The sequence below is a fragment of the Herpailurus yagouaroundi genome, unplaced genomic scaffold (assembly GCF_014898765.1).
Source record: "Herpailurus yagouaroundi ecotype Mexico unplaced genomic scaffold, PumYag 141, whole genome shotgun sequence".
Lineage (NCBI taxonomy): Eukaryota > Metazoa > Chordata > Mammalia > Carnivora > Felidae > Herpailurus > Herpailurus yagouaroundi.
This window is the reverse complement of record NW_024412396.1, coordinates 74764195-74775274: the sequence shown is the minus strand read 5'-3', so window position 1 is coordinate 74775274 and position 11080 is coordinate 74764195. Positions and strand designations below refer to the sequence as shown.

The 11080-nt window shown below is 50.3% G+C and overlaps 1 protein-coding gene across 9 annotated transcripts in view; it reads right to left on the bottom strand.

Annotated features, from left to right (window-relative positions):
- The window catches only part of KLC1 (kinesin light chain 1), a 52798-nt gene that overhangs the window by 2557 nt on the left and 39161 nt on the right, over nt 1-11080 (bottom strand). For 3 of the 9 annotated variants that reach the window (XM_040478327.1, XM_040478330.1, XM_040478331.1), the window contains one exon: nt 9818-10403. The exons of 1 other annotated variant lie outside the window; for it this stretch is intronic. Coding sequence is in view for 6 of the 8 variants with exons in the window: in XM_040478331.1 (XP_040334265.1) it covers nt 10398-10403 (6 nt within the window). In the remaining 2 variants the exon portion in view is untranslated. Of the gene's footprint in view, nt 1-2623; nt 3050-4077; nt 4148-8415; nt 8604-8636; nt 8817-9817; nt 10404-11080 lie in introns of those variants that run through there. 5 more of the 9 variants (XM_040478324.1, XM_040478322.1, XM_040478323.1 and 2 more) reach the window with 4 other exon arrangements.

Sequence of the window (11080 nt, the reverse complement as noted above, 5' to 3'; positions counted from 1 at the left end):
AGAGGTCCCCATAACTGGGCAGACTCGCACTGTTTTGACATTTTCTAGAGCAGAAAAATTCACTTCTAATTTCCATCCCATTTTTAAGTAGTCTGGGACTCTCAGAAGGTTGAGAATGGCTGGTGTTAAGTAGGAAACCGTTCTTTTAGGGTTGGAATTTTATAAAAGAGCCTTTCTGCAAGTGCAGGGACTTTGCAAAAGGAAATAAACCATTTTATTATCGTAATTAAATACAAACAATTCCGGATGATTTTCTAGGCAAATCACACCAACAATGAGCAAACCACAGCCCCAAGACCGAATGTGCTAACGAGCCCCTCCCCAGAAGCTGCAGGCCCACCGGAGCATGAAGGGTGCAGGGTGCCGGTGCACGGTGCCTGCCCACCACAGGCGAGGGACAGGGCTGCAGCAGGACTTTTGTCTCAGTGACAGACCGCCCTGGACCCCCTAAGGAGTTCCCTGCCCACACCCCCCACCCCCCACCCCCAGTGCTTGTCAGGCAGTCCTCCCGGGCTGGTGGTTCCCATGGTTACGTCCACAACACTGTAGAAGCCCCGTCAGTTCCCCCCATAATAATGGGACAAATGCAAAATGACACGTATTCATGACCGCCCCAGCCACCCGTATGACGCTTGGGAGCCCTGACGAGACGCCCGCAGCTGACTGGAGCCTCTCCTTCGATCGGTGTTATCAAGTAGCACTTGGCAGTTTTCAGAAGTCTGATGGTCATGCAGTGCACTGCTCAACAGCAAGTGCAAACATACCAGAGTATAGCCTCATGGATGCACCTGCTTCCCAAGAATATTCTATGAAGTTATGACAATGAAAGAGCTGTCTATAAACTATTTTTAGCAATATTTATAGATTGCTGTAAACACTGAATTTCTCATCACGTGATATTCCTAGCGGCTTTCTGACCAAACATGACCAGAATCTCTTCGAATTCTGGGAAAGAACTACCTGACTGCCTCCAGTACTGTAAACACAGAGACCCTGGGGAGAGCCGAGGGCGGACGGCCCAGCCCTCCCACAACCTCCCCCTCAGACCCACAGAGCCGGCTCACGTCACTTCCTGCCTGTCCTCTGGCCAGGGACCTCTAACTCGACGGCCCGAGGCCCCCTCGCCGGGAGAGGAAAACACTGAAGAGGAGGGCCGGCCGCCCCCACTGCTTCTCCTCCTCGAGAACATTAAAATCCAGACGGCCAGACAAATGAGCAGAGGACAACCAGGCTCACTTGTTTTGATACAAGCTCAAAAATCAGAAATTACACATTTCCAGGCAGCGTCCCCTCTGAAACATGACGGTTTCTTACGACGCGGTGTAAGGAGGCTGTGTGGCTCCTCACAGCCCCACAAAGGCAAGCTGGCCTTCAGAGAAGGGGGCTGGCGGGCTCACAGGCGGGGCCCCGTTTCCCCCACATGGGAGCTTAAATCCTGCCCCTGGCCCCACGTGTATCCTTCCTGAATGTCCTGGTTTCCCAGGGAGACGTGTCACTAAGGGAAAGGGGGTAGGTTTCCAATGGATCGGATCAGCGTCGTGGCTGAAAGAGCACTTCCGATGGAGGGGACAGGGGAGACGGGACAGCCCTTGTCCCGCTCCACAGGTGACACCATGCTCCCCGGCCCCTCAAAGGGGAACTTCAAAGTGCACAGTGCCCGCGTGGACACACAGCCCACTCTGTCGGCGGCGGTCTCTCGCAGCCCGCAGAGTGGACAACGGTTGCAGAGCCGGAGGCTGCAAAGCCCAGCCGGCCAGACGCTGAGGAAGGAGGCGCGGCCACAGAAGACCGGGCCCAGGCACCGCACACTGGCCTCCGGGTGGGAGCGAGCAGTGTCCCAAACAGGTGGTCTAGGCCACGTGCTCTGGTATCATCACAGGACACCCGTCAACAAAGCCCCCAGACCCCGGCATGCTGCCGCCTCCGGCCCGCAGCTCCAAATCCACGCCTGGCCTGAAGGACACGTGCAGCAGGGAGTCTGTACAGCGAGTGCCGAGGTGCCCTGTGAGCCCCGCCGGAGGGCCCCCGGGGAGCACGGACCCCAGCACGGTGCAATTTCGGAGCAGGGGGCGGGGGGGGGGGGGGCAGTAAGTGCCCTTGCTGTGACCCCTCCGGTAACATGACATTAAAAGAAAGTCCAAACGTGCAGCATCTCCCAGGGTACCCCAAGTTCTTCAGATCCCCTTCAGAGCTAAGTGATGAGTCGTCCTACTCCAGCTCGGTGGCCTGGACGCGCCCCTTCCTACAGCTGCTGTCATCCGGAATTACAAACAGTATTTGTGCAGTATTCTTCACCGGCCAGTTAGTCTGGCAGATTCCCTTAGGGTTGATTGGGAACCGTTCTAACCCTACAAAGAAAATCTTTTTTTAAGCCTGCATGCCTACATGCTGAGTGTACAGGGCCCAGGAGAGGGGAGCTGGGCCCCAGAGGGGTGGGGACCCATGCGCGTCCAGCGGTGGGGTGGGGGTGGGGGGGGGGTGCACACGGCAGGACTGGGGACTCGGCAGAGACCCACCCCCACCAGAGGGTCACCTGTCTCTCCCAGCTCTGAGCACCAACTGTCCTCTTAATTCCAGGCAGCATGGCCCCAGACCATCAGATGCTCATTCTAGAAAGATGCAGTTTAAGGTTCCGGAGTCTTCATTTATAGCCTTAATACAATACTAAAACTGCAAACAGATCTTGGCGTAGCGGCAGAAAGTACAAGTGTCCGTGAACAGCGGCCGGTCCCAAACACGCTGAGGCTGCCGGCGCCACGCCTGGCCAGTCTCACGCTCCATCCAGCAGCTCTAGCTCGCTAGGACTGCAGGCAGCTTAACGGAATTCGGGGCAAACCGCCACGAGGTGGTAGAGGTCACCACCTAGAAAAGAGGTCACTGGGGAGGTGAGTCCCAGGCAGAGTAGAGGAGCTTGGCAAAGCTCTGAGGGTCTCAGTGTCCCCGTTAAGTCTCGGGGATTTTTATCTAGCTCTGCCCCGACCCTCAGTTGGGCCAGGTCAGTGTGGCTGGCACTCGGAGCTCACGAGTCTGCCAGATAATCATTTCGTTCCTGCGTGAAAAAACAAACAGAAAAATTATACGCGACCCGTGCGTCAAATGACGCCAGCTTCAAGTGGTCTCAGAGCTGTAACAACGGCTGCACAACCCTTAAGTCAACCTCCGAGAGCCCTGACGCTCACATACACAGGTGCCAACACCGAGAGACATGGGTGAGGGGACCTGGCTGCCCCAGACCTTTGGAGACGACACCTCTTTTATTCTCATTACCAGGCACGCTCAAAATATGCCCAGACACCACTGGCGTCTCGCACCTTCTCACCAAAGGTCTGCTGAGAGGCCCCTGCAAACAGCCGCCCCCACGGGTGCAGGCTGGGGAGGAAGGCCTGTTCCTGTCGGTGAGCGTCCAGGAGTCTAGCAGCTGGGCTGGGGCACCTGGGGAGCTGCTAATGGGTGTGATGACGGGCAGGTCTGGCTGAGAAGGTTCTCTTTCCCCACAAGCTCAGCTGCTGGTCTGCCTGGCACACGGGGCCGCACCCCGACAGCCACACTGGACGCTTAACAGCAGCAAAAAGGCCATTTCTGACAGACAAGGTGCCAACAGTTTTAAATGTGACGGGTTCGTGCAAGCCTCACACAGCTAAAAAAAAAAAAAGCGCTAAAGATTGAGTGTAAAAGTGACATTACGTCACTTACATTTGTAAAGTTCTGAAAAGTTGTAAGATGCTAAACAACAGTGTAACTAGACAATTACTTACAAACTTACCCCAGGCTAAAATCATACAAATTAGTAACAAAAATTAAGTGGCCAAATTCTGATATTACTTTATCAGAATATTTAAATTTTACTTAGGCTAATCAAACTTAAAGATTGGTAATTAATATACTGAGAACGTTCACAATGTGAACATTCCCATAATTCACCTCCTCAAATTAATGCAGAATACAGAAATATCGTTACAACGCCTCTTTATCTAAGACTCAGAAATACTGAAACGTCCCCACGGCTGCTCAAACAGCAGCCGCCCGGCGAAGTAGGCCTGAGCGGTCAAGGGCATTAAGTGGGGCAGGGCTCCTTACTTGGAAACCACGGTCTTCGGCTGCCTTGCCACCCACGTTAAGGACACTCAGAGAACTGGCACGCTTCATGCTGCAACCGGGCGGTAGACATGCAAAGGACAAACCATCGGCACATCAGTTAACCGGGAGCAGGACACATGGCAAAGACACCCCTCAAAGGCCCCGGTCACCATGGGGGACACCATGGGGGAGTCCCTGGCACCATCCCTGATGGAGAGGGAGCCTAGATCTCGCTCGGATGGGGATGTCCGCCCAATTCTTAGCACGGACGCCCCAGCTCTAACTGTATTTAGAGCCCCACAGGAAAAAAAGCACTTTCTCTGCAAAGTATCTGTCTTCAGGTAGTGTGTGTAAATTCCAAGTGTCATTACGTCGTCACATTGTGAAGCCTGGCACGTATAGGAGCTGAGAGCCTTGGCCAGCGCCACCCTCAGACTCGGCACAAGCCTTTGTGTCAGGTTTGATTTAAGAAGGGAGCCGGGGGTGGGGGGGTGGCTCAGTCGGTTAAGCATGCGACTTCGGCTCAGGTCATGACCTCGTGGGTTGTGGGTTCGAGCCCTGCGTCAGGCTCTGTGCTGACCGCTCGGAGCCTGGAGCCTGCTTCGGATTGTGTTGTTCTCTCTCTCTGCCTCTCCCCACTCGTGCTCTATCTCTTAAAAATAAACATTGAAAAAATTTTTTAAAGAAGGGAGCCTGGGGATTCCTCCAAATCTCAACACTCACCCGGAATGACCATGTAAAAGAAAGACAATCGAAGCTCACTGTTGAGATCAGATACATATATACGTTCGTGTATTTTATATTTTTTTCTATATTAAAAGGAAAACCAATTTTTTACTAGTAAAATAAACTCCGAAGCTTAGAAACCAAAATTTAGGGCACCTGGGTGGCTCAGTCGGGTAAGCATCCAACTTCAGTTCAGGTCATGATCTCACAGTTCGTGAGTTCAAGCCCCACATTGGGCTCCGTGCTGACAGCTCAGAGCCTGGAGCCTGCTTTGGATTCTGTGTCTCCCTCTGCCCCCGCACCCCCCCCACCCCAGGCTCATGCTCGCACTCTCTCTCAAAAGCAAATTTTTTTTAAATCAAAATTTAAGAGAAATTTCATGCTTTACATTTAAGGAAATACAGTGATTTCAATGTTTACTTTTTTCCCCCATTTGATACCTTTAAAATACTTGATGCAGTATCCTGCAAAATAACCTAAAACCCAAACTTAAACTATGGATAAAGTTACCACAATTGCTTACCACTACCAGGGATGCCCTCAAACAGAAAGTCCCCTTAGCTTTTCAAGTTAAAATAACCAATATCAAGGGTTCTTTTCTTTTTTTTTTTTTTTTTTAAACTTTATTTATTTTTGACAGAGAGAGAGGCAGAGAATGAGCAGGGGAGAGGCAGAGAGAGAGGGAGACACAGAATCTGAAGCAGGCTCCAGGCTCCGAGTTGTCAGCACAGAGCCTGACTCAGGGCTCGAACTCACAGACCGTGAGATCATGACCTGAGCTGAAGTTGGATGCTCAACCAACTGAGCCACCGAGGCGCCCCTCAAGGATTCTTCTTTAAATGTTTGCAACAGGAACTGTAATTATGAACTTGAACCACCTATGACACAGGGCACACTATTTACCCTATGAGTTGAGGGCAGAGCTGTGACACTGAAGCACAGATCCGAAGGATTAGCACAACCAGACACATACAAAATGCACTAGGAATGTGGACCAAGGCCTGGGTCACGACACGAGTGCCCAGCGTCAACTGTGAGCACAGCGCCCAGCAAACGACAGGTATTTACCGAGTTCTCATTGAATAAACTACACCAAAACCACAGACCTTAATTTACTTATTCTCAAGTAAAACACACTCCCAAAATGCCCCAACCAGGATAAAAAGAAAAACCAAAAACATCCCAACGTATCCCACAGGTTGCTACACTTCTGAACAAGTTTTTCTCTACGTAACTACCCAAAAACAAAGGATAAAATCAAAGAAAATGAAAAGGAAGTTATATTCTGCCACATTTAATTACTCTGTTAAACAGCAAATTGGCTTTTTCACCTGTTATGCATATTTTTCTAAATTTTATGTTTTTAATGTATTGTCAAATTGCCTTACATACGGCACCCGGTGCTCATCCCAGTAAGTGTCCTCCTCCCTCCCCTCCACCCCCCATGAGCCCTCGCTTTGTTCATACGTTTTTGCTGGTTGGCATTCTCTAAGAAAGCCATTCAACGTTCTTCCTCAAATTCCCTTTCCTTACAAGATGAAAGTAACAACAACTGTGCCTTCCCAGCCGGTCTCCCCAGCCTCCTGGAGTTGCATTCACACTCGGTGTTTTAAACCAGGGTGTGCAACACAGGAAGAATGCCCAGTTCAGTGAGTCTCAAAAGGTGGTCCTGGGGTGCCTGGGGGGCTCAGCTGGGTAAGCGTCTGACTTCGGCTCAGGTCATGAACTCGCGGTTCGTGGATTCGGGCCCGGAGTCGGGGCCCTGTGCTGACAGCTCAGAGCCTGAGCCTGCTTCAGATTCCGTGTCTCCCCCTCTCTCTGCCCCTCCCCTGCTCTATCACTCTGAAGATAAACATCAAAAAAAGTTTAAAAAAAAAACCATGGTCCTGGACCAGCAGCACTAGCACCTGCTGGGAACTTGCTAGAAAGGCACTAGCGTAGGGGTGGGGTGAGGCCTGACAGTCTGTTCACAACCCCACCGGGCCCCCACGAGATGCTGATGCTGTAGCTGGAGAACCACCTGTTCAGTTAATGAACATGGTCACTCGTACCCAGAAAGAGTATTCAGTTTTCTGCACTTTATGGAATAACATTTCTAAGATCATTAATTGTTCATAAAGTTCAGTAAGGCATCATCTCGAATAACAGAGGAAAAGTGCTAGATGTGAAGTGTGGAGTCAGGCGGACAGCGTCCTGGCACTGCAACCCGTGCCGCACTGCGGAGGGTCCCTGCCTCTGTGTCACCATCAAGACAGAAGACACGGATGAGACCAGGAGAAAAACTGTGGGCTCCGTCACGTGGGAAGAAGGTCCATGTCACAGGGCTCTGCATTTAAAAAGTCTCAGAACACCCAGCACCCCTGGTAGCCGGGTTGTCTGCCCTGGAGGAGCCGCCCACATGGTGACACAAATCTCTTCCGCTCCCAGACCCGCCCCGGGAACGTAACTGGGCGACCGCACAACAGTCTGTGCGGATCCTCGCATCGCGGTAAAAAAAAGTTTACACTTTCAAAACTCGGTGAGGCAAACGATGACCTATCATTTAGTTCTGTAAATATTTTAAAACAAGCACTTTATCCCAAAGGCAAATTAAAACCTGTTTCCCTGATGCACGCTCCTGTCGGGTCCCAGGCCCTCGAGCACTGTCGGCAGGGCAGGACGGCAACCTGCTGCTAAGCCTCATGTATCCCAGAAACCCCGACCGGCTTCCAACACTGCTCCTTCCAGGTAGTTTGAGAACAAATGTGTGGAGCCCATAAAACTCCCTCCACGGAAACGGGCTCGCGAACATTTGGGAAGCAGGGGGACAGCCACCTATACAACCAAATCGCGCCTCCTGCCTCGCGAGCCATCGAGCAATGTGTGCAGCCACAGGCAGAGTGGGGCCAAGGGTGGCCGGCAGCCCCAGGGCTCTGCTCCCCGGGCCTAGAGGTCAGAAGAACGAGACTGGACACCTCTGGGACCAGCAAGGGAAGCAGCGGGAAGAGCCCCTCCCCTCGGTGTCTCCAGCACGTACGGGAGGGGACCCCGTGCCCCAGCAGTGGGCGACTCGTCACCCGCAGAGCGGACGGTGGGATCAGGTGTACGACAGGGTCTCACTGAGGGTCCATCTCTAAAAAGCAGGCCCCATTCAGGAACTGAGAGCTTCAAAGAGCAGAAAAAAGTGCCTCTGTGAGAAATGCATCCCAAACAGGATGCTGACCCCAGCAGTGACCCAGAAATGCACACTGTTAACAGCCGATCTCCTGCTGACACACCCGATCAAAACCAGAATGCCTCAGAACCAAATTCCTTTGACAACTTACATGTTATTGTTCAAAAGACTCTAGGACGCAGGAGTGTACCTTTTGTTAAACACGTGGGAAATCTGTTTTTTAATCTCCTAAAGAAACACCTTATAACAAAGTCTTGAAACTGTCACCCTTCTATTTAAAACAATTTTTCTTCCTGTATTAATACCCGTGTGGGCTTAATACAATCACAGTTATCATTTGATTTTAAAAGGATTTTAAAAACTAATGTTATTTTTTTTAACTAAAAATTAATTTTAAAGGATATGAACTAGTGCTAATTTTAAAAATAAGTAACGCCTGTCTAGAGTAAACAAGTGAATACGCTCGGGTGTTTTAATACGAAGTTCCCACTTTCCACCACTAAGGCTTCCTCTGAACATGCCACGAAGTCAAAGATTTGCACAGATGTCTTCTGAAGGCATCCGCCCTCTCGGCCTCTGCACGGAAGGCCCTCGGTCATCCCTCAGCCTGTCCTGGGGGAGGAGGGGCCCGCCGGGCACCGCCGTCCTGGGGGAGGAGGGCCCGCTGGGCACCGCTGTCTTGGGGGAGGAGGGCCCGCTGGGCACCCGGCGGGGCTGCAGATAGTTACCCGGGGTTCCTTGGCTCACTCTCTCGAGAACTTCCTCCCTTCAGCTTCCTAACCAGCTTCTCACTGCTGCGTCTAATGGAAGCCCGGAGTTTGCTAAAGGAGCCACTGCGCTTTAAAGATCCAGTGCCGTCCTGAAAGAAATGTGAACAAATGTGAAACCGCAGACGGTCCTCCGCCGACCTCCCAAGAGGCAGAGCTGCATGAAAACAAGAATTCACGTCACGGCTGACCTACTTGTCTGTGATGCTGGCAATGCGACTGCTACAGAAATTACCAACTTGCCATGCATATAAACACACTTGAAATAGAACTCGATCCATTTTAAATCTCATTAAAGATAATCCAATGACCATGAGAACATTTGAACATTAAGAAGTACATCCACACAAAAAAACATCCCCCCAAGTTTTACTGCTGTTTCAAAACAAAAGGTAACCACACACAGAAAAAGTCTTAAGAAAATGAAGGCTGCTTCTTGGAAGATCACCAAAACCAAATTCCACGTTTAGTAAAAACAGAAGCATCCGGGCCACGTAACAGTACTGGGCCCCAAACGCTGAGCTGACAGAGACAACTTCTTTTTAACAATTCCATGTAAATACAATACTTAGGTATACTGCTTGTTTAGTAAATTTTATAATTTTGTAAAAATTCTCATGTATTTATTTATTTATAAGTCCCCCCTCCCCGACCCTCCACACCAAGGTGGGGCTCAAACTCAAGACCCCAAGATTGAGAGTCGCATGGTCTTCTGACTAAGCCAGCCGGGCGCCCCTTCAGTGAGTTTTTAAAAAGTTTTATTAAATGTTGGATTATAAGTGAGGTTGGAACAGGAAATAAAATGTTCATTCCGTACAAAAACTAAAAACCCTCAAACACCTTGTGGGAAGTAAAAGACTGCCCAGCTTTCATCACAATGGACTCAGACATTAATAAGTGAAACATTTGGCAGTTATCTGGATATGAAAATGAAGAACAGAGAGTAAAAAAATTGTCTGTAGCAACTTTTATTCTCAGAACGAATGACTTAGTAAGATTAACAGTAGCCCCATTCCCTCAAGAAGCCACACAATGCCGCATTCCATGGAAAAAGTGAAAAGTCCCACTAAGCAGACAGACACGAAGACACAGGTCAGTTGGAGTGAGTTTATTAGAAGTTAGAAAGACACAAGTACACGAATCACTGACCACTGAAGGGTTAGTGGAGAAGAGCCAAACCGCCAAAATTTCACAGAGACGACACAGCAAATGCTACTTGAGCGAGATCCTAAGGGGAGAGCCCGGGGCCCGGGGGGCCTCGCCAGGTCTCGGAGTGCGACGGGGGCGGCACATGCCCTACTCTTACAGCCTAGCTAGCGTCCACGGTCACTGTCATGCCACTGCATCAACACCTGCGGGTACTTCTAACTACCTTTTATCAAAGTGAACAGCTAATCGCTCTTAAGTTTTAAACTCATGTATCACACGGTAAATGGTTTTTATTAACACAGTTTATATTACTAAGTACATATCTGGCAAAGCTACATGTATACAGAGATAAGGAACCCCCCGAGAGGACAGCAGCACCGAAAGGGATGGCCAGTCACAGAGAGGTGGAGCTCTGACAAGAATCCTAGGGGATTGCTACACACAGCAGTCAGCACTGGAGAGGGAAGTAAAGCCGGAGGAGCCGCCCGTCATGCAGGAGACAGTGTGAGCGTCACAGAGGGCAGCTAGGCCTGTCAGACAGAAACGGAGAGAGAGCCCAGTGAAACCGCTGTGAGCAGAGAGCCACCCCCACGAGCGCAGCGCGGCTCACAGTATTTCTAGGTCACGGATCTCAGCGGTGCTCTGAATCACTTCAATATCTGGGATTACCTTCTGCCTGCTCCTATCAGCCGGGCACAAAGAGGCACCGGGCCACACCTTATCGGTCACATACCTTATTAAGACTAGTTACTCCTGCCATCAAAATAAAATTCCAGTTTCAGAGCATGGCTTGGCACTGTGCTAGAAATCTCCATGGTACTTACTGTAACGAGGTTTTCCGGCAACTGTCCATAAAGGAGATCCCACAATGAAATGACCTGACAGTCACCGGAAAAAGAGGCTACACACGGGAATGGCACGTTCATGATCTTTAACTTCGTCGGAAATCCTTCTGCATCCCTAGACTATAAAGTTCTCTCTGAAATCAGGGAGGACTTTCCCTTGAAAGCACTAACAGTTTAGACATTTCAGAAACTTTAAGAAACCACGGACTTTAAGAATCTTCAGCACATTTTAAACATGCAGTCGGTAATCCAAAATAAAATTAGTTATGGAAAATGGATTCCACAGGCAGCAATGCATCCTGGGTCTCAGCAGACTGGAAACCCAACGGTCTTGTACCGAAGCCCCAGACAGCGGGGACCTG